The following is a 24,164-nucleotide window of genomic DNA, read 5'->3' as shown; positions in this document are numbered from 1 at the left end:
GTGGACTTCCCAAAACAGGTAGTTTGTAACTTGACAGTTCAATGGCTGCAATCTGGGAGAAGACAGCGTGGGTGCATGTGCGTTGTGTGGGCGGACTGCACTTGGAAAGAGGTCCTTGACAAACTTGGGCCCTAGAGAAGCTGTGGGACACGACCTTCAATCACACAGACACTAACTTTATTTCGCTTGGAATACATTGCTCTAATTTTAACTTTAATTGATTATTTTTGTTGTTAGACAATTTCATACACACACATTTTTATTTACCCCTCCCCCCTGGTCCTACCAATTGACTTTTTAGAGTTCATGACTTTTCACAATTTTTGTTACCAGGGCCATCAGTGTAATCATTTGGATTGGAAGTGTCCATTGGAGCCAGGAGGGTCATTGGAGGATACATAACTGAAGACAATGACTTCTCTGCTCTCTGAATGTATCAGTAGAATATAGTCCAGCAGCGAAGCGTAGGTCTCCCTGTGTTTCTCCTTCATCCACACCTAACTATGGAGTTCATTCCAGACCCAGTGCATGGCTGCTGTGAGCTCACGTTTGCAATGGCTGGATCTCACCCAGAAGATGGCTTTCTTTTCCCTGTCTTCCAGCTTTTAGGATTTTCTGTCCACTAATCCACAGTACTTCCTTAACCGTAGGACTCATCTGTCACTCATCTGTGACTCATCTTCAGCGCTTGCTTCGGCTCCCTTACTCCTCAGGCACCTGTCTCAAAGGTCACTTGTTTCATTCTCTTACCCACCTTGATCCAGACACTTCTCTCCAGTGTCTTCTTTATTTCCAGCTGTCAGATCTGCATTTCTTCAGGCTGAGGAGGACTACCTTGGGGAACGCACAGGGGCACAGGCCAATTTGCAAAAGAACCCTGTGAGCCAAGGCTGGTTGGGAGACATACATTCACACCTTTCAGCCTGGGAGCTGGTGCGAGGTAAGGGAGATGGGGCTGAAGACCCAAGGAGCTTTACCACATCTCCGCTTCACTTGTGTTCTCGACCTGACTCTGAGCCAGCTCTCCCCCCACAACCTTCTCACTGGAGTCAGATGGCTTAACAATAAAGTTGGAGTGGCTGAATCAACCTCTCATTTTAAAATGTGGACAGTGATGCTTACCTCAGGGATTGTAAGAAAAAAAAAATGGAACAAGTATAAATGCTTGCTATATGGTTTATGTGTTTTGAAGTTGTTTTAACCTCAAATTATATATTTTTTATCCAGATAATTATATTCCTACAGCATCTCCATTGTAATTCATATCACAGTCTACTAATTTCCACCTGTATTCAGAACCCAACCTCTCTCTAAAACTACTCAGTCCACTATTAATATTTTACTCAGATGCCTTTTTTCTATGTCTAGAGCATTGTCTGAGCTGGCAGAATTAATTAATTAAGCAATGCATTCATTCAAGAAGTATTTATTGAACACCTGAGTTGTGCATTATTTCCTGGTACTGAGACTAGACAGTCGAAAACTCTGATGCTGCCCCTATTCTCTGTGGTACTGATGCTTATGTGGGCGAAAACAGGAAAAACAAGTTAGTGAGTAAATGAATAAGAACACTGAGATGGTGTTGAGTGGTGCAAGCACTGTTTCAGAGTGATGTATTCAAGTGTATCAAAGGGAGAGAGGTGAGGCCGCATTGAATAGATGCCCAGGGAAGAGCTATTTTCAGATCCAGTTAAGCTAAAAAGAGTCATGAGATACGGGAGCATGACATTTCAGGTATGGGCAAGAGTGGATGTGTGGGCCTTGTGTTGAGTGAATTTGGACAGGTGGGAGGGCCTGAGCAGGCTCTTGTGGTTGGAGCAGAAATGGCCCAATGAAACAAAACAAAACGAAAGAGGAGGGTGGGACCACACTCTGCAGGAATCCCAGACCACGGCAAAGACATTTCTTTTCCATGTGCATTTGCATATGGTGTGCATATATGTGTTCACTTATATGTGGGACACACATGTCTGCGTGTGCATTTGGAGGCCTCACGCATCAGGTGTCATCTTCCATCGTTCTTCACTTAACGACCTGGTGTCAATTCAGTTGAATTCAGAGCTTGTGGACTGGCTCCCATAGCTAGCCAATTTGTGCTGCATAATCCCGTGTCATGGCTCACCAAGTGCTAGGATTCCAGGCCGCTACCAACCTCCTGGGTTACACAGGCTGTGGGAATCTGAGCTCCACCCTTCACACTCATGCAGCATCTCTGCAGGCCAAGACTGCATGCGTGTGTGGCCTGTGTTTAAACAGAGGTGTAGCGTAAGCTACAGGGCATCATAAGATGAGGTTTACATTTCATATAACCCACCCCAATAGCTGGTCAAGTGTAAAATAGACTTGAGGTTGCAAGACTGGGAGGAGGGGGAAATCAGAATACCCTAGAAAAAAGTTGGCTGTTTGTGACAGAGGGGATGGAACGAAAGAGGAAAATATGACACAGTATGGAGCAAAGTTCCATACTGACCCTCCTGAGAGTCTTTCCAGATTTAAAAACGTCCAGTGCTTCAGTTCTTTTTGCAGAGCTGCATAATATTGGTGTTTAAAGTTCCAACCCCATTATTCCTTGACCGCTGACAACTTTTCATCCATTGTAGATTTTTCTAAACTCCTACATTATCTCTACTGCCTACTTAATAGGGAAACAAGTGATATCACACTCCCTGTTATTCTGTGCCACTTGTTCCATTGTTAGCCACTTGGAACAGACCTGGTGTTGGTACTTTCTCCTACATCCTTCATAACACAGCTCTAAACATAGTCAGTGTGCAGAAATTGCTTATTGATTGATGGAGAGCATACATTACTGGTATTTGTCACCAGTGTTTCCCTGGTATGGTGGAGGGTGATTATCTGTCAATATTCATTGCATCATTAAAGCAATACACAAGGCATTAATCATCTCTGAGATAACCAGATGAGGCTTTATTGTAATATCTTTCTATTTTGCTGGATAATTTCACTTGCTTTGGAAGTTTATGAGGCCATAAGTGGCTCCCATCTGCTGATGAACATATTTGGAGGAGTCATTTAGTCTCAAGTATGGAATACTTGAGGGGAAGTTAAATTGTAACTTTTACATTAAATGTCATCTTAGTAACAGAATCAAAATTGGAAGCATGTGTTCAATTTTGGTCTTTCATTTTCAAAGCTCTAGGTCAGGCAAATAATTAATTTCATTTGTTTACAAAGTAGATTATGCCTAATAAAATCTATTTTGTTTATGGTCACATTTTAGTTAATCCATTGCTTTGGAAAATGGGAGAAATCTGATTGGCTAATCATTCAACATAGTAAATTGCATTATTCTACATCCACAGAACATTGGCCTAATTGAATTATCCACTAATTGTATGATGAAAATATTCTCTTTTAATAGACACTGAGCCAGGCATAGCAGTGATGCAATAATAGAGAATCTTGTTTATTTCAATTTTGTTTGATGATTGACCACAGACTATAACATTACACCTGTGTGGTTAATAACTTTTTTTTTCCACATTAAGTCTAAAAAAGACAAAGTCGATTTCACTGGCTACTTCCTGGTATTCTGAATTTTCACTATTTGTATGTATTTTCTGTCCTCTTGAGACATTTGTTTTTCAATAAGTGCTACTTTGCAAACTAAAGCTCAGATGAAACTGGTTTTGCTTTGTGGATAATAAAATGAAAATTGTGGCCACTTTCTCTGCCCAGTGAGAGTTCTCTAACTCTCCAGGACATTTGTCTCCTCTCTAAAGGGTTTTGTAAGCTGGGCTTGTCAATCCCCTGACCAAGAGACCACTCCCCAAGAAAGCTGATTCACTTAAAGCCATGCCGGTGAGATAGGAGGAATGATTATCCCCTTAATGAAATGATACACTTATCTCTCCCAGCTACCTGGCATTGGTGTGATCACCTGAAGAGCTGCTGTCCTTTCTGCTTAGCTAAGCCTGCCTGCTTCTCTGAATAACTCAGAAAAGAGTGGCTTTTCCTTTTCCTTCTTCTGCTCTCCCCCGCCCTCACCATGCAGCTCCTTATCTGGCATGTGACTGCTTGCTGACCTCCATGCCTAACTCAAAGCCCATTGCTTCCTCTTTCTCTTCCACCTCTTTTTCCTCCTGACAGCTCCAGACAGTTAAAAACAAAAAAAACAAACCCAAACATTGGATACATTTGTCCTCAAGCCTCCTTTTGATTTGGTTCTTAATTTCTTTTTATTAATAAGACTAAGAATTCAAAGAGGGGACCTCATTTCTCCTGGTTACATTAGTGAACCTTAGGTATTGAGGTTTGTTGATATGTATTGATACAAACATTGCAAAAGACAGTGCTGATCATTTTGTTCGTCAAGTTTAACAAGCTAGACATTTCAGTTTTACCCTCTCACCTTTCGAGACAAAGGACAGAAAACGGAGGGGTATATAACTATAAACATTCAAAGAGAGAGAGAGAGGAAGAAAAGAAAAGGAAGCAGATTAGAGCATCGCAGGGATGAGGCAGACTTGCATTGGAGAGAATCACTTATTCTTTCTAGTAGTTGGCACATGTTTGGTAGTGAGTTTCAATATCTCAGCCTTCTCACGTGAGTACCTGTACAATATAACTGACTTATAAACTTTTAAGAGCGGTTTTTTTAAAAAAGTCAGACGATTTTTTTTTTTTTCAAAATGAAAAGCACTGTGTTACTCTGGGAGAGAAGGAAAGTTTTCTGCTTCAGTTTTTGCCTTCCCATCTGTGATCTCTCTCTGTGTGCTCGGTGGAGAAAAATTGCCCATGGGCAACGGATTATCCCAGTGTCTACCTTCTTCTTTCTTTCTTTCTGTTTTTTAATCTCTTTTCAGGTAACAAATCATTTTTTTACAAGATTCATATGATTAAAAAAACTTAATTAAGAAAGTAATTTAATGCACAACAGGGACCACCATAACAAGCATATGCTCTTCTTGATTGAAAACATTTCAGAAAAATGGCATCCTACATCATGAAAGCTGTGGTCTGAACTGGTACCATGAACTGCTTCCGTCTTGGGGCTAATATTGGAGTGCTGGTGAGTGTGGTCATGAGTGTCACAACAGAGCTAGAGGGACTGCAGAAGTCAAGGTGATGGGAGAGTGATGATGATGAGACAGCATTCCAGAACAAGACACCTGGCCTGGGCTGGGCCACTCCCTGGCTTCATCTCTTCCAATAAGGAGATCATGGCAACACAGAACAGTAGTTGAGGCTTGAGACGTAGAGTTGGGTGGCCTGACACAATCCTAGCATTGCTACTTGTCATTTCTGAGATCTTGGGCTGACTATTTCATCTCATTAAATTTGAACTCTCTCTCACAGGGCTGCTGCTGCGAAGTGTAAGCGAGGTAATTCTGCATAAAACCTAGCATCATCTCTCCACATAGGCGGTTCATAAACAATCACCAATAATGCCACCACCTTTCTAATTGTTCACTTAACGCTCATCATGGGAAGACCTAGACAACTGAGACCAAGCATGTCCATGTGTCACATGCATTCAAGGATAGCTCTGACTGCAGGCCAACACAAAACCATAAGATTACTTAAAACATGATGAGATTTTATTTCATTTTGTACTAACTTGACTGGGTAGTTATGGACCTTTGTAAATGACAATGCATGTTGTGGTGTCAAAATGTTAGACATGCCTATCAGCTAAGCCCAGTACTCTTATCTCTATAAGATAGAGATTATCTTATTGATTTTCATGGGATAGTTCTGGAATAAGTGAGTGCAACCCTGAAATTGAATGGTTATCATAATCATGGGTTGGGAGTATTCATAATCAGTCAGTGTGCTTATTTGTATATTTAATTGCTAATGACTTTCTTGATGTTTATTCCAAGCAGCGTTTTTGCTGTTAGTTTTTTTTCAAAAACCCGAGAGGGGCTGGAGAGATGGCTCAGCCAATGAAAGTGCTTGCTTCTCTTCAAGAGGGAATAGGTTTAGTTCCCAGTATGCAAGTTAGGTAGCTTAGAGTTGCCTGTAAGTCCATCTCCAGGCATCTGACAGGCCAGCACATACTTGTGGCATGGGTGTACACACATACCAATATACACACACACATAAATAAGAACAAATCATTAATTAAAAAAACACAGCAGAGCCATTTTCTCAATCTACCTGTTTTGTCTGCACCATTTCCAGAAGCCCTTATATAATAATTTAAATTTTCTTGGCTCTACTTAAGGAAGCAGCCTTGCTATTTATGCTTAAGTGTTTTCAAGCTCTGTAGCTTAGCTGACCTTTCATAAAGACTGTTATTTCTTTTTTTTTTCAATGCAGTTTATTCAGGAACCTTGAACAATCTGTTATTTCTAAACCTTTCTTTTAACTGCACTGAGCGCCAATACCTTTTGAACTAATTCAGTGTTGTTTTCAGAGTTCTGTTAAAAAAAAAAACAAAAACAAAAAACAAAAAACACCTCACAAATTGGATAGCTTTAAAAAAATGAAGCTTTAGTAATCTTAAAAGAGCTTGGGATGTGTTCCCAAACTCTGTGAAGTCTGGAGCGAGGGTATGACCAAGCTACATTGTTTGTCTGAATACTTGCCATTCCTCATCTGAAACCGGGAGACTCAGGATTCCTCTATTCTTGAAGGCTCAAACTGCGGCTCTGAGTGGTGACATAGATATTCAGAGTGAAGGCAGAGTGGAAGGTGACTGTAAGCTAGATACCTAGGTGGTGGCTGTACCTGCTCCAGTCAAGGATGATAAATGTCTTAGACAAGGCCATCAGAGTATGGCCTCACATCTTTCCTGAATCCATATTTTTAGAAGGTCCTAAGTACCACCCCAAACTGTACTCACTGCCTCATCCTGATCATTAGGGGAACACTGAGGGGTTCAGTGTGCTTCTATGTCCTGCTTGGGGGGGTCATGTGGCAGGTAAGGAACAGTTAAAACATTCGGATTTCTCTGGTTTTCTGGGGCACAGGCTGTGATTCCTGCTCCCCTGTCTGATCCATCTTCACTTCACTCAATTCAGTGTCTCCGTCTTGCTTATACACTGGATATTCTTGTTAGTTATCAAACTTGTTTTATTTGGTGGAATTGAGGCAAGGTCCGACTTTGTAGTCCAGGTCAGCCTTGAACTCATGGTGATCCTCTTGCTACAGTCTTCTGAGGACTATCAAACTTTAAAGCAGGAGGTGATGAAGGAGGAAGAGGAGAAAGAGAAGGTAGAAAAAGGAAGTAGAGGAAGAGAATATATAGCAGGAAGAAGAAGAGAGGGAGAGATGGTGGAGGAAGAGATAGAGGAGAAATGATCTGGGAAGGTGTGGCTTGTCCCTTTGAAAGGGGTGGGAGAGCACGTTTCTGACTTATGACGCTTGGAGCCTTATCAAGCACACAGCTGTCCCTTAGTCTGGTTCAAGTTTCGCCTCTAATCTGTGTTCAACACTGGAACCAAGAGCCCAGAGTTCGATGGTAGTGTGGTTTCTAGATCTCTGTGAACAAGTTCCAGGATGAATCTAATACGTGAGCGAAGTCCCCATAGCGGTGGTGGTGGTGGGGAGCTGCAGGCTCAGATAAGTAATGTTTTCAGTTTACTATGGGTTGGCTTGTGTCTCCTGGACAGAGATATTGAAGTCCCGATGTCTTCCCTGTTGTTATGATCCTCTTTAGATACAGGATCTTTACAAATATAATCAAGATGAATTTATCAATGCTAGTTAAACCAGTGGAGCTGACATCCTTACGAGATGAAGGAGGTAGAGTCATAGGAGGAGAACGGGAAGAGAGTGAAGTGATGTTGTAATGAGCCAGGGATTGCCAAAGGCTGCTGGTAGTCACCAGGAACTCAGATGTGTAGGGAAGAATCCTGTCTATTGGTTTTAGAAGAAAGTGGCCTTGATGGCACCTTCATTTTGAACATATAGCCTTCAGACCTGTAAGGCTATACCTTTATCTTGTTTTAAAGCCCTCATTTGCACTAATCTGTTATGGCAACACTTGAAGACTCACAGATAACCTGGGTACACACTTGTGGACTTGGCTCTCACTAACCTGGACAATGGGGACAAAACTTATTTGGCGCTAGCTCCTGAAGTGGGGTGGTTTCATATGCCTCTTCATAAAGCATGGATTTCCCCCCACACAGTGCTCTTCCTTGTCACCTCACTGAAAAGCCCCAAGGTCCTAATGCACTAAGGGCTTTGATGACCTGCGTTATAAAGAACATAAGCAGCCAGTGTTCATTTCCCGGAGGCTGTAATGGTTGATTCTGTAACAAGGCTGTTTCCAGCAGCAAAAGGAAAAAGGCTTTCGGGTTTTTGCTTCCCCCTCTCTCCTCCTGATGACAATTATTTGGTTTTGAAAATATTTTTGGTAGTATTTTAAGGGATTTGCTTTAATCTACCGTGATGAAAATTATTTAACAAACCCATAGGAGGCTTTGTCTCAATAAGTAACGTTTCCCAGATAGGAGATTACTACAGCAGTGAGCTGCCAAAGACACAGCTGAAAACAATGGGTCATGCATTCATGACATTTTGGGACATGAGCTGCCAAGCACTTTGCTACTCACTTTTGTCCTTTTCCGTAAACAAGCTGCATTAAGAAGTTACTTTTAAAAAGCATTGATTTCCCCAGTGAGTTACGTGAAAATGTATTCGGGGTTCCCTCCAGAGGACTCAAATGACTGTTTGTTCTCAGAGCTCAGGTGTGCCAAAGGCACTGGAGGGTAAAAACACACACTGGCTATCAGCCAGTGGGTCCTGAGCAGCCCTTCCTCTCCAGCCTCGACTTCTCATGTTGGTGCACAGCTCTGTTTGCCCACTGCAGGGAAAAGACAGGATGAGAGGAAAGGCTCGATTTTCTATTTCAGTTTAATTATACAATTTATAGTGCCCAATGGGGAGGATTAGGGGTAAGATTAATGCTCAACAGTTTTTCATTTTTGCATTGCAGCTTGATAAAGAATACTGTATTGATTATCTAAAGTGGGTTTTCAAACTGTTTCTCTTGGGGCTCCTGGGAGATGGTGCTTGCCACCAAGCCTGACTCCTGAGTTGGATCCCTGGAACGCACAGTATAGGGGAGACTTGTCTCCTACATGCCTCTTGACAGCATGCTGAGACACATCCATCCCCTGACCCCCCAGTGAAAATAGATGCTTCTCAAGAGTGAGAGTCCTTTGGAAGCAGAGTGATTTCACAAAGAGGGAGGCAGGAGGATTACCACAAGTCCAAAGGCAGCCTGGCCATATTAGTGAGTTCCAGGCCAGCTTGGGTTGTACAATAAGACTTTGTTTCAGAAAAATGAAACAAAGCAGAGGAAAAGAAAAGAAAAAACAAAACAAAACAAAAGGGGGTGGCTTAGCTTTTCTTCCAGAAATTGGTTAAATTAAGGTTGTCAGATGACTCCATCTTTGAATTGTGTTTTTGAGAGTGGGAAGCACATCCCTCATTGGAAGAATGATGAATAGAAATTCCACTGTGGTATTAGAAATGTAAGCTGTTGGACAAAGATTGCACAATTCAATTCTTGGTTCTAAGAAGGGCCGTGTAAGAAACACATTAAGGCATTACTCTCTTATGTTAAAGTTCAAAGATATTCAGTTGCTTATTGAGACTGGCATCAGATTCTTGTTTAAGATCATGTGTAAATATTTGGTGTTCTGTTTTGGTGTCCACACATTCTATTAGTTTAGTGAACTGAACAAAGGAGCAACATTGAAGGAAACAAAAATTCTTCTATAAGAACATGCCCGAGTGCAGCTGGAGATAAACATATTAAGTGAATTAAGCCCATCACAGAAAGGCAATACCGTGCTTTCTTCATATCTGTGGTTCTTAGATTTTCTGTAGATACATAAAGCCATACATATGTGACTAAAATTATATATATATATATATGAAAATAGAAGTGTATACTGGGAGGACAAAAACTATATGCATGGCAGAAGCTTCACAACAAAAGAATCCAATTCAATAGATTTTCATACTATGTTTATCCATTATATCAATGGGGAAAGCAGGCCTCTTTATGAGGAAACATAACAACAATAAATTTTACAGGTCCTAACTGTATAACTTTATAAAATCACTTGATTACGTTCAAAGAATGTAAAGAGACAGAGCTCGGAAGGTAAATGAAGCACGCGAGAGGCCAGCTGAGTTTGGAATTACACAACCATGCAATTACTAAGCAGGCGGCTCTTCTCTGCTAACACAGCCTTTACAACCGTATTCAAAAGCAAGTGGGCGAGGGAAAGGAATGGGAAAATTTTTGGACATAATCCAAAAGAGAAGAAATCTTTTTGCTTTTTGTATTCTGAGACCCCCCCTCCCCCATTCATGATGAAATCTTTTTTTCCCTTCATGTACTTACTTTTTTTCTCATTGTCATGAAAGCTGAAAATTTTACACATTTTTAGTGTCTTAGACATATAATCCTTTAACGTGCACGTGTACACGTGCGCGTGCGCACGCACACACACACACACACACACACACACACACACACACACTACTGGATTCCTAAACAAGTGTTTACCAGCCTGCTACACCTTCCCTATCTTAAGAGTAATTGCTCCGTTGGCATTGGTAACACTGGCCATTATTATTACAGTTGATGTTTCTGATGGCCAATATTGAGCATCAACTTGAAAAGGTCTAGAATCATTCATGAGGCAAACTTCTATCCTGTGGCTGCTTCCGTTGCCATCTCTTTTCTGAAATGGGGACATGGCCTTCTTTGGCCTGTCAATGTGGGCGGAAGACTAGGCCTTTAGCACCAGATTGGAACTGATGAGGCGTCCAGCCTTGTGGACTAGGGCAGCTACCACATCAAGAAAAACAAAAATGTCCCTGACAAATGCTTGATTCTGCCTATTGATTTTCTTGTAGGATTTATTAAGCAAATCAGATTTTCATTGTTTTAAAGCTTGATGAATTAAAGGGTTTTTGGCACTGACTAGGCAAGAGCCATGCCTTTATTTGAATGAATTGACAATAGGAACTAAATTGGAGTTAATTTTTTGAAGACATTAGTGACTTAGATAAAGGAGAATATTGCCGCAAAAACACAGACAGGCAGGTACTTATGTGGTATGTGGGTTAGATTTCCTTGGATAGTTATTCAGGAATTTTGTAGCCAAATTTTGACTCTATATGAAAGCAGAGAGGAGACCATAAGGAGAAGTATGGGAGACAAACAAGGGTAACGGGAGGGGTAAACACGAATAAAGCATGACACGCATGTGTGGGGTTGCTACACGGACCCTAAGTTTCTCAGACTGGTACCGACTCCTTCGGTGACCAAGGGTAGCCTGAACTTTGCAGCCCATCTCCAAGCCCCCACCAGTAAGAGCTATATTACAGGCACATTCAATTTATGTGGCGGGCAGAGAGAATGCAGGGCTGGTGTTCATTTGACAAGCACTCTACCAATAGTGGTACATTGGTAGAGTCCCCTGAAACCCATTATTTGCATGCTAACTCAAAAGATAATAAAAAGAAACATGACAATAAAAAGTGGAACAGCAGAAAAAGAAAAATGTGCCTTGCCTAGCATAAATGCAGACTTACCACCTCTCCACTTGGCAACAGTAAGTTATAATTTATACCAGAGAAAAGGGAAGAAAACAAGACGTGGAGATTTGTATCTGGGAGTGAAATTTGAGCAGTATTTTGCCACAGGCCAATGTCAGACTTCTCTGAGTCTCTTGAGCAAGTAGCATGTGAAAGGCCTGAAGCTCAAATGGCCTGTAGAAGGGGTCAGTGGGCTGGGCATCTCGGTGATGGCCACTCCTGGTTTATCCCATGGATGGCTTCATGTCACAAGTCTCTTAAAGAGTATGCATACGTGACAGCATAGACATTAGAACATAAAGAGACTGGACATGGAGCGTGTGAAACAGATAGCAAAATACCAGCCAAGGTGAGCACAGGGAAATGATGAAGAAAGCAAGTCACCCTGAGGTACCTTTCTGCTCTATTGGATCCTGGCAGCCATTCAGTTTTAGCTGGTTGAATTAACACTTGAGACAGCAGAGGGGAGTCACCTGAATTGTGAGTTTATGTATTCCAGAAGTCACAACATGGTCACAGAAACTTATGTGACAGAATGACAGAGTGTGTCTGCTCTTCATTTTTGGTAGGATGGGCTAGAGGGAAGGAATGGGGTTAGGACATACAAAGAAAGTACATGACCCTTCACAGATGAGTGATTTATTGGTTCTCAGAACCAAGATTTTATCTATTGCTCATAGCTAATGATGAGCACAACCTGTCTGAAACATTTACTAATGCTTAAATATTAGCATTTGAAATGACTTTGAATTCGTTTATGAACAGGTGAGGAAATACCTGATTGACGATGTGTTTCTGGATTTTTCCTGTAGTCACTGCAAAAGAAAGCAGAAGGAAATTTTACATGGAGTTACACTCCTCAAGATAAAATAAAGGACTGACGATCCTGCTCTGTCCTCAGCCACATCACCTCAGGCTGCTGTGAGCTCTGTGGATCCGGATAACCATAGGGATAAGTACAAACTGAGAGGTGACAGGCAAGAACTGGCTGAGAACTGCTATTTTCAGAACACCTCTCCATCTGCCAAACAACAAAGTCTTCGCTCATTGTGACAAGGGTTGCCGGTGATTGAAATCCAAACCAGTACCTCAGTGGGTGATATCTTGGTCAGGATGGGAGAAGTTAAAAACATTGGACAGAAAGCAGCAGAGCAGCATGTGAAATTAGAACCCAAGAACAACAAACTACAAAGTGTGAAAACAACACAGGAAGACCACTGTCATATGAAGTTAAAATCTTTGGCAGTAACAATTAAATAACCAATAAAATAAAGAATGTTATAGAATTTGAATCATGCTTAGGGATTGGTGTATTTTTTTTTTCCACCAAATGTAACTCTCAGCATTTCATCCTCATGGCTGTGGATATCAGTAGTTGCTTCCTTTTGCTTGCTGGAAACTATTCTACGGTATGGATGTATCCTATTAACCGTGCATTTTCTGGGTTTGGCTACACAGAGCAAACTTACTGTAAACATAATACATAGGTTTTGAATGGGACACAAGTCTTCATTTCTCTGGGACAAATATCCAGGAATAAAAATGTGAGTTGTACATTCAATCTTTTAAGAAGCTGCCAACCTGTGGGCCATCTATCCTGACAGCTTACTAGGTGAAAGTGTTTGTCACCAAGCTTGGTGACCTGAATTTGATTCTCTATCCCTATATGCTAGAAGAAGGGAAATGACTCCCATCAGTTGTACATTATTGTTGTTGTAATAAAAAAAATCTGTTTTTTAAAAGATGCAACACATAAGCAAAACTCTCCAGTCAGTTAATCACTTAATAACAAGTATACATTAAAATTGTATAAGAATTCAGCGCTGGGCAAGGCGTCACTCAGGGCACAGTAGAGATATTAGGAGCGTAGGAAATAGAATGGAGTACAGAAAGGGGCTATCTGATTAAGCTGTTGCCAAGAAATGCCAGGGGCCAAGCTTGGAGGTTCCAGATAATAAAAAACGATTTCCTTTGTTTCAAAATCTCCATTGGACACTCGTGATATGTTTTAGTGCCGAGGTTTCTTTATCAGGTTCTATGCAGGTTATATGCTTTGAGGGAAAGCCTCTGCATTAACTTTTAGGACCCAGAGGATGGATAGAAATGGGTCTTCCCCCAGGGCTTCCAGCAAGTGCAGCTGGTCAATAGTTTGCTGTTAGTCTGCTGAGCTGTCCCTGAACTTCTGACCTCTAGAGCCACGGAACTGACAAATCTGTATTGTTGTTTTTAAAGCCACCGACATTACAGTACAGTCAACCTCTGGATTTCTAATCTGCAGTTCGTTTTTATTACTGTTCCTGAGATGATGCACACAGGGACCACTTGCAGTACTAGGCATGGCGCCTAGACTAGACATGATTGAAGTACATGGGAGGAAGTATGCGGTCTTCTACAAATACTGCATTTTCTGCAGGGAACATGAGTAGTTTTGGATTTTGGGTGTCCTAATTCTCCCAAGTCAAGGGAGAGATAGATAGATAGATAGATAGATAGATAGATAGATAGATAGATAGATAGATAGATAGATGTATTTGTGAGTCTGCAGAGGCCAGAAGAGGGGGTTGGATCCCTTGGAGCTGAAGTTACAGGTGGCCACTTGCTGTGGATGCTAGGAACCAAACTTAGACCCTCTGAAAGAGCAGCAAGCTCTCATTTCCACTGCGCTGTCTCTCCAGCTCCTATTAATATTGATGACGATAGAGTGATTACTGTGGTTTGTTACAGAAACAATAGGAAATAAGCTCCAACAAATTCTCCTGTTCTAATTTGATCATGCTTTAAGGACCATCAAGAGAAGTATGTGGCTACTGTACTCAGCTCTGTGGCTACTCCTAGGTGTTGGATTCCCCTCCTCATACATTATCTCCAGGGAACACTATAATAAGTAGAAATAAATTTTTGTTTGTTTGTTTTAGGTAGAAAACCAGGGATATAATACGTTCTCATCTTGCCTAATTTGACATTGTCTATCATTGAAATCCAATGCACTATCGCAACATTTTTTTTTTCTCTTAACATACAGCAACAGCTGGGTTGCATGAAAATCGTGTCCTCCTCATTCTTGGTCCTTGTGTCCAATGCTTTTGTTGAAATGGACTGCAAGGTGAGGGGAACAAGAGCATTCCAAAAGGCTACTGGAGTGGAAAGCTGATAGAAGGCAGAGTGTGTTTTGATTGCACCGTGTGTCTTTAATAAGTGGAGTAGAAGGGCTACAGAAGGAAGGTGTGGGCACGCTGGTTCTTCCAGTGTTGAACATGATGCTGAGACCCTGTGGTTCATTCATGAACTTCAGGAATGCAAGCTGTAGCAACATTTCCCACCAATTCCAGCAACATTTTAGGACACTGACTTCTCTGTGATTCAGTGTTCTTAAATAACTGTGTCCCATTCTCAAGTGCATGAATGCCCACTTATCTCTTTTTTTATTGTACATTGGTTGATTCATTACTGCTAACTGAAAAGAAAACATCAAGGGATATTATTTTGCTGCCTAAACAATTTAAAACAGTGATTTTCAACCTGTTTAAGATAACAGTCCCCTTTGAGGATCTAAGACCAAGTATGAATCTGCTTCTCTGAAAAAATGCTGACATAAAGCAATGGCAAGAGGTTTCTAGACCTTTAGAAACCAGGCACAGATCTGCAGGGATTGCAGTTTTTAAGTTTATTTTAGATGGTAGGTCACTGCATGTGAAATAACTTCCAGATTCCAGCTCTTTGATAACTTCGAGTCCCTCAAAACTTCAGATTCGTCACTTGTCAACTGATTCCTGTGATTTAATGAGCTGGAAGTATTCATTCCAAGTCTTAGAGTACTGTATGTTAATTTTACAATTATTGTAACTTTGCTATGTCAGATGCCTCCTAAATGCTGGTTATTTGAAGACAAATGAAGTAGAGTGTCAGTGAAGTCAAGGTCTAGAAGGAGAAAGGAAGAGAAAGTGAGACAAACTGTAAAATGTAAGAAGCGTATGACTGATGGTGATGACGGTGTTGGTGATGATGCTGGTGATGGTTATGATGATGATGGTGGTGATGGTGATATTGACAGGGTCTTGCTATATAGCTCATGCTGACACAGAACTCATTGTTTAGCTCATGCTGATATGAAAATTACACCCCCCCTGCCTTGGCTGCCCTGCTTCTGGGCTGACAGAGATGAAGCTCTGAGAAGTGTTTTGAATCAATAGAATTATGACTGACAGGTTCAGTAAATACAGAGAAGGACCAAGAGATGTTATTAGTCTTGTAGAACATCTAGGCTTCCCATAGCTATTTTGCCACTAACTTCTATCTTCACTTTTAACTTATTCAGAAATATATCATGAACAATTCAGGACCACAATATTAATGGCATTATGATTAACCTTTTGATGAAAAAGATTAGAATACCGCTTATAGCCTTAACTTTCTGATGAGGTGGGGTATTTTGAATAAGAAATGCCTGCTGTAGGCTCATGTATTTGGATACATGCTCCCCAGTTAATAACACTGTTGGGTGTGTGTGGCTTAGCTTTTCTTGAGGAAGTGCAGCAATGCAAGTGGGCTTCGGCGGTTCATAGCCTCACTCCACTTCTTTTTTTTTTTTTTTTTCAATGCAGTTTATTCAGGAACCTTGAACAATCATCTGACCCTGGGGAAAGCCAGCCCACAGCTTAAATAGCCTCCGGGTAGCCAACCCCAGCGTGCCACGTGGGCAATGCAGATAGGTCCACATACATGGAAGCAAGCCAGATCCTCAGCCTTATCCAAATGTGGAATTGTTCGTGACAGAGAGCACTCACCATCGGGAAGGTGGAAGGCAGAAACCAGCTCCATCTTTAAGGCGCGGCATTACACAGCTCTCTACAGTTCCCCCTTTTTGTTTTAGACGCATCAGGCAAGAGTAGAGGTCTGATCTCTGATATTAGAAATAAATTGGGACTTTGTACCAATGTTCATTTAGGTGTCATCCCCCCAAAGAGCATCAGACCCGTCTGATACCTTTTTCTCAGAGGCGGGACCTGGGGCATCAACCAGCATGCAATCAGACTTGCTCTTCTCTGGGTCGAAAGCGGCTGACCCTGAGTGCAGTGCTTAGCCTCGCATCCTGAGCATAACATTTTAGTTTTTTATGGTAGCCAGCCATGCTTGGGGAGACTGTCCTGCTTCAATGGCTGTAAAGGCCTGAATGATCATGGCTGCATTACGCTGTTGTGAGACTCTAATCTTGCATATACACCACAGGCAAACCAAGGAGACCAACACCAGAAGGCCTGCTAACGCTCCCATGCCCGCCCATTCCTTCAGATGATTCATGGCTGCAGCAATCCATGGTGATAATCCTGTGGCTAGTCCTGCGTCCACTCTGGTAGAATTTACTGTGATAAGTCACTTTTTCTGCTTCCTGCTAATGGTTGAAGACGTGATGTCTGGACTTGCTCTTCCCGCCACCTGCTGCCATGCCATCCTGCATGGACTCTCCCTCTGAATTATAAGCCCAAATAAAATTTTTCTTCCTCAAATGGTTTTAGTTATAGTATTTTATTATAACAACATGAAATTAACTATACACAATAGGTATGGCTGAGCAAATGCTTAGTAATGTGGTAAAGACAAGAAATTAAATCCAAGTTCAAAGACAGGACCTGACTTTGAGTTCTAGAACCCAGAATCATGAGAAGGCAGAACATGAACAATAGTTTCAAAAATAGGTAGAGATTAGAGAGTATTATGAAAGTGGGTAGATGGAAGGGCTTATATGGAAGTATCCTTACCCATGGAGGTTCGAGTGACTGGAACACCAGTCAGTTGCCTCATGTTTGAAGCAGGTGACAACTTGGAAGCTAAACATGGCCTCTGAGGGAGAGAAGGCATGTGAAAGAAGAGTAGAATGGTGAATAAATTGGACAGAATATGGAGGAAACCGGAGTAGAGTTTGGAGGCTTTTGTAGGGGTGGAAACACTAGGAGATGGCTTTCAGGGCTCAGACTAGGGAAGAAGATAAAGAGGAAAATCAGCTGAAGCACGTGGAAGAAGCTGAGAGTAATTGGAAACACATAGCTGCAGGAAATCAAGACCAGAAAGGATACTATGCGGCATTACTTACTCACTTATTCAATGATGCCATTGGATCAGCTTCCTTGAGTCGTATATGAGGATTGAACTCTGGGGACTCAACTGTGAACAAGATAGTAGCTGCCAAACATCTTGCTTTCTGCTCCCAAAGAACTTGGCTTCACTCCTTCCTCATCTATGCTTATGTCTACATCTGTATTAGAATCATTTAGGATGATCCTTTCTGTAGAAATGAACTGCTTTGAAAGTGTTCCATGTAAACACTTTCTTGAGGTGTGTGTTTCGGAGGGGGCAAGGCAATTAATCTATTCCTCTTTCCTGGGATGTGAATGTGCAATTATTAATATGCATATACAGAGAAATTTGGTAACATCTAGCTGATGAATTTTGGATTATCACGAGACTCCCTCCCCATGCTATGTTAAAAAGGATTCCGGAATTTGAGAAACAGCACCAATATGGTGATGCACTTGGCTCAGTGAACTAGAGCCCTGTCTACCCTGAAAAGGAATTCAGAACTGCATCTATTACTGATAAAAAGACATAGAGACTAGGAAATAGCAAAAAGGAGCCAGTGATAGTATGCGGCAGAGGAAGGCACAGAAGTCCTGGGACTGGAGAGACAGTGTCTCAGTTTCTTCACTGAAATACTTGGGACTAGTGGTGCTATGCACTTTTGGTTTATTTTGGGTACTGGAATATATTTTTATTTATATTTCTAGGCATAATGAAAAATCTTACAGATGAGGTCTAATAAGCATGATTAGGCTCCTCCTTGCAACTAATATTAAGTAGATTGCTTTCAGCAAAGTATTTGGCAGGGTCCAGAATTCATCAGAAGTGAATTGTAGGATGGAAAACGGGCCATCTATTGTTTTTGTTGTTGTTGTTGTTTTTTGTTTGCTTTTTGTTTTTTGACTCATAAACCTTTCCTTTCATTAGAGAAGAGTGGGACAGATTGCAGATAGTAACCTCAAATTGTGAGTCAGATTAACCACCCCTATATTAAGTTGCTTTCATCAGTATTTTGTCACAACAGGGAGAAAAGCTACAATTAGAGTTACAAATTGATAGTCCATGAACATTTAAACAATCAACTGATAAGCATCACCACAATCATTATTTTGTAAGCCAGGTATGGTGACACAAGCTCGTGATCCTGAAACCTCGGAGGTTGAAAGGGGGGATTATAGTAACTCCAGGGTGCATATATAGTGGAAACTCTCTTTGCAAACCAATTCAAAACAGAAGCTGCTCTAACATCCCTATGTTATGTAGCATCCTTTCTATGACAGTTCTGTATTACATATTCCAAGTCCTGGCAACTGAAGCCAAAGATAAAAAGCTAATTCTAGATAAATTAAGATATAATCTTTAAAAACTTTTCCTGAAGATTATATATATATATGAAATTTAGCCAAATTTCTATCATTTTCCTGGACTATGCTGCAGTTTATTAAGGTCCAGTTCCATAGTGCAGATTCACTGTGCAGTATGTATAGATAGAAAGCCTTGGCTGCTGATGGAAGAGACCTATAAGATGAGTGATAGCAGGGACCTAAAACACAATCCTGCTCTGGGGTGGTACATACTCAGTGTAAGTTTCTGAGATAAAAGATTGAGTGAGCCCAGTATTCAGGGAATGTGTTTAAACAAGGAAGAGGTGGGTGACAGTGGAGATGTGTATGTCTGGAAACATGCCCATACTTGGGGGAGGAGTTTCTTGGCTACTAGGTAATGTACTACTCAGGCCACAAGGTAGAGTCTACTTGCTGAGAGTTAAGTTAAGCTGTAATGGGGAAGTAAACAGGACACTCTTGTAGTGACCATCAAGGCTCAGGGCTACATAGAAGCCAGATCGTTCATATCTTCTTTTTTCTCTTTATTTTTTTATTCATTTTACATCCCTCCTCCTCTCCCAGTCCCATCCTTTATCCCCCTATCCTCCCAGATCATTCATTTCTAAGAGCTATAGCTATTAAATTAAATTTATTTTCTACCTACTTTGTGTGTGTGTGTTCATGTAGAGGTCAAAGTTCTGTCTTGGGTATGTATTTCAGATCCTGCCCACCTGTGTATTTGAGTCAAGCTCTCTCCATTTTACCTGGGGCACTCTAATTTAGCTGAGTTGTTTGGCCAACGAGCTCAGTTGGTTTCCCGGTTCCTAGCATTGGGATTATAAGTACATGGCATCATGCTATGATTTTTCATATGGGTTCTGTTATTGAACTCAGGTCCTCATGGTTATGTAGCAAACACTTTCCCAACTGAACCATCTCTCCAGCCCAATTGCTATGGCTCTTTGCATATGAAATGAATGATCTCTCTCTCTCCCCCCCTTTCTGAGTTGTTGAAATCCTAATAAGTTAAAAGCATGCTTGCATTATTGTGTTGCAACTCCAGTGATTCTGGTGGCTGTTGGTGATATTTTCTTCTTTTGGATCTTCTCTGACCCATGAAGTAACACAGGAAGGAAATCCCACTTAAAGGAAACCTAAATCATTTCCCAATTTATTCAAGTGATATTTGAAAAGGAGAAATGGAATTTAGGGGGATAAATTCTAACTGTATAAACCTTCCCTGATAAAAGATTAAGGAGCACATGGTTTATCATCCTTTCATTATTTTTTTCCTACGTCTTGAATATACAGTGCTTGAAATCTCTGGTTGGATCAACATTATTTCGCTTAGAGGTCTGTGGACTTTGCATACTGATTCTTTCCTGTTTCCAAGTACATTTGCTTTTAGGCTATTTTTATTCACTTTAAAGGAATTTTAATAACTTTCTGTTGACAGCATGGACAGCTGGTCTTGAGAATTAAAGAAAATTCACTTGCTGACTGAGGAAGGAAGTGACATCAATGAGCTTCTAAAGTCAGCCCAGAGGGGGAAATTGGCTGGTGAGAGAGTAGCCTTTCATGGCACTGTATTTATCGAGTGCCGCCTTGAGATGCAAATTGCTGTATCAATCAAACCTATGGTGCCTACCTCCAACCAAGTCTGTGCAAACTGAAGCAACAATGCCCTGAAACACTGAGAGGAAAACGGATGAGGGGTGCAGGAGCCCAGGGGCTAAGTGAATTACGGGTGCTCGGATGCTGCCTTGCAAGTAGATACCTCACTCTCTGTCAAGCCTCAGTTTCTTTGTTTAGAGAATGAGCTTGATGTAAACTGTTGTTTGAAGTCAGTCTATTTCTGTGACAAATGGCTGAGAAGACCTTGTACTAATACATATAGCACAGGCATGTTTATCTTGCTGCTTTTATCCCCGAGAGAGATATCAATTGTTTTTCATCCCCTCCTGAGAACTATCCAGAAGCAGGGACTTTTAGGCATCACAGAAAGCTACTAGCTTGATCTCTTATTTTTTAAGATGGTTGTCATTGCTTATAACTCTACTGCGGAAAAAGCTAGGCACAAGATCTGAGCTTTAAATAGCACGCTGATAGCAATACCAATTATCATTGTCACAACAATGAATTGTAATTCTCACCATGGTCGCAGAACTTCCCTCTGCAGCTATGGAGGGCTGTGGTGCCAGCCACCTGCACAAATACGTGTATTCTGACTTGTGGGTGTGTATAGGTGTGCGCATATGCACACACCCGTGGAAACAAAGGCAGGAAAGCATCAGGAACACTTGATAATCATAAGATGAGGAATTATGTTGCTAATCATTTACTAATTTTGTGTGATGGCTTGGGGGGGATGGCTCAATATCAGTGAAGACAATCACACTCTGAGTTGGAAGTCAGGAGAGAGCCCATGAAGAAGATGTGCACAAACACTGGCTGGCTTCTTTCCCTTTTCTATTAACCTATTTGAGACAATCTGATTTTCAAATTTTTATGAACTTAATGTGAAGACAATATTGCCTACACAACGAAAAGTCTACATAACTCTTTCATGCCTTTTAGTTTTTAAGCCAAACGCTTCACACATTTCTCCTCATCCTTTGTCTTTATTAAAACTCATATATTTGCTCCTGTAATAATAGTTTAATGCCTGTCTATTGTAGACAAGTTAGCATGTTAGCTGCTTCAGGGGGTGGTGTGCAGACATAGAGGGCACAATAAACTCTCTTACACACAAATAACAGCAGCTCACAGATCTGTCAGATATTTATAGTAAATTGCTTATTTAGTCAGAGGCAAATTAAGCCTAAGTCCTGTTGCAGTCGCCCTGGTGATGGGGTCACTTTCAGATGCCTCCAGTCCTGACTGCCACTTTCAGTCTGTGTGCTGTTCGGCAGGTTACCTCACCTTCCTGGTTGTTTTCTCTGTCTTTGTGTATAGTGAGAGTTTCAGTGACTAAGTGTACTTCTCATGGCTCAAAGTCTTTGATTCCAAGAACGACAGTGAAAATTTGAAAAAGGCTGGCACAAACAGGAAAGGATGGCAAACTGGGGAAAGTTTTATGAAGGACTATGTGTCTGAGCTGGGAATGGGGATAGCAGAAGCTTATGAGGAGGACAGAGCTGCATTCACCAGAAGGACCAAGCACAAAATCACATGCCAGGGGCTGGGGGGATGGTTCAGTCTGGAAAGAGCCTGCCTGGCAAGCGTGGGGATCTGGATTCAGATTCCCAGAACTCAGCTAAGCAGCTGAACAGGGCAGTGCATACTCTCGCCCTATCGCTGGGGATCAGTGAATCTCATTGGCCAACTGTCCTAGCTGAATCAAAATGTAAAGATGGAGAACAATTGAGGGATGACACCTGAAGTCAACCTCTGGCCTCCATATATATAGCGGAACACACAAACACAGACACACACACACACACACACACACACACACACAGAGTGAGAGAGAGAGAGAGAGAGAGAGAGAGAGAGAGAGAGCCTAAAACCAAAAACATGTTCCCATACCCCCCAAGCCAGCAAGCATATGGAACAGTGACAGCAGGATTCTGCTTGGTCAGAATGCTGTTGTGTACTGGGGAAGATTTAAACACAAAATGAAACGTGTATCCTGAACTGAGGTTGCGAAAGCACATTGTATGCATTTATACATATGTCACTATTGGCTTGAATTTGGTGAAGGGATCTTGTAACACTTGAGTTAGAGAGTAATTAAAATGGTGTTTGGGGAAGATTATTCCAACAGTGGCAAGGCTCGGGGATAGAAATTCTGTTAAGGGGCTGGGAGAGCCTGTATGGGTGTAGGGCACTCTGATTTGACAGTTCATAATGAGGGATGAAGGAATGAGAAACAAAGAAAGTGAAGGCACTGGAAACTCTGTTAACTGAGAGAAGATGTCTTAATGCAAAAATGGAAACAATTGGAAGAATGGTGCTAGAGGAGTTGAGAGCACAGCTCGCTATTTGCTAAAGTTAAAAGCCCTCCAAGATGTTTGAAGAAGAAAGGAGCAAAGCTCAGAGCAGAGCTTAAAATACCAGGCAATCCCTTGTAAAGTGGTGAGAGGAGAGACTGGTGTGGAAGGCTGTTGATGTGAAATAAAAGAGGAACATAAATACTTTGAACAGAACATTGGAGACCGGTTGTGCTTTGCTAATGATTTTGACTGCTCTTTAGAATTTAGAATGGAAACTTTACAGCCACTGCTTTTATTCAGCACCAAAACAGTCTGAGATGTGCTTAGAAGAATGCCTGCCCAGCCAGAACAAGACGCTGGCCTCTATCGTTAGGATCACATGACCAGAGCACAGAGCTGTACACCTGTAATAGTCCTAGCACTCAGGAGATAGCATCAGGAGGATGAGAAGTTCTAAGTTGGCTACATAAGGAGTTGGAGGTGAGCCAGGACACACAAGATCCTGTGACAACTGCAAAAGCCCCAAATCTCCCAAGCCCCAAACAGTTTTTACAAAAAAAAAAAAAAAAAAAAAGAAAAAGAAAAAAAAAACAATCCTAAGTTTTAGCAGAAAAAAAAAAGCCAGCTAAAGTTTGGTCCACATCTAAAGACGCTAGCCTAGCTCTGGGAGATGCTGGCTACAGAGCAAGGGTTTCAGTAACGAGCCAAAGCAGAGGGGGCTGCAAGGCAGAACTCGGAGCTTCCTCCTCTGGGACTAATGCTGGCACCCACAGCCGTACGGTCGTTCTCATCGAGTCATCAAGCTCACAAAGGTACAGGGCTTAGCTCAGAGCCGACATCTACAGTGGTCTCTTTCCTGCAGACAACGCACGCAAAGGCTAACAGGCACACTGTGCGGAAGCCACGTGCAAACTGTATTCAGGTGTGGGTGAGAAGCACGGGAACAAGCTGGAAGATCCCGGCGCACGCTGCTCTGGGCTGATGGGGGGCCATGGAAAAAATGTAGACTAATATTCACCTTTAATGTGAAATGGGGGGGGGAATCACTCAGATTTAAATGGTTAACAAATAGCCAAGAACTTTAGCTTAGCCAAATAAGAAACAATCATAATATTCAGAATTCCACTTTTAGTAAGGAATACACCTGAACCCCAGTTTTTCATGTGGACCCAGTTTCCAAGACTGAATAAGAGGGAATGAGGAATGTCATTCTTGGGCTGGCGAGATGGCTTAGCTGGTAAAGAAGTTTTTGCCAAGTCTGATGACATGAGTTCCTTCCCCGGGTCTCTCACAGTGA

General features: G+C 41.6%; 1 protein-coding gene and 1 long non-coding RNA gene across 3 annotated transcripts in view; one reads left to right on the top strand and one right to left on the bottom strand.

The window, feature by feature from the left end:
• Window positions 1–12,788, top strand: part of LOC132652378 (uncharacterized) — an 84,741-nt gene extending 71,953 nt beyond the window's left edge. Inside the window, exon 3 of the long non-coding RNA XR_009589885.1 lies at window positions 12,348–12,788. This is a non-coding gene — a long non-coding RNA (uncharacterized LOC132652378). The remainder of the gene's footprint in view (window positions 1–12,347) is intronic.
• Chst9 (carbohydrate sulfotransferase 9) overlaps window positions 1–24,164 on the bottom strand; it is a 270,592-nt gene that overhangs the window by 17,315 nt on the left and 229,113 nt on the right. For both annotated transcript variants that reach the window (XM_060377647.1, XM_060377648.1), the window contains one exon: window positions 12,313–12,350. In XM_060377647.1, the coding sequence (XP_060233630.1) occupies window positions 12,313–12,350 (38 nt within the window). The remainder of the gene's footprint in view (window positions 1–12,312; window positions 12,351–24,164) is intronic.

This window comes from Meriones unguiculatus, chromosome 2 (genome assembly GCF_030254825.1).
Source record: "Meriones unguiculatus strain TT.TT164.6M chromosome 2, Bangor_MerUng_6.1, whole genome shotgun sequence".
In the NCBI taxonomy this organism is placed as follows: domain Eukaryota; kingdom Metazoa; phylum Chordata; class Mammalia; order Rodentia; family Muridae; genus Meriones; species Meriones unguiculatus.
The sequence above is the reverse complement of the archived record's forward strand: the minus strand, read 5'-3'. Positions and strand labels throughout refer to the sequence as shown.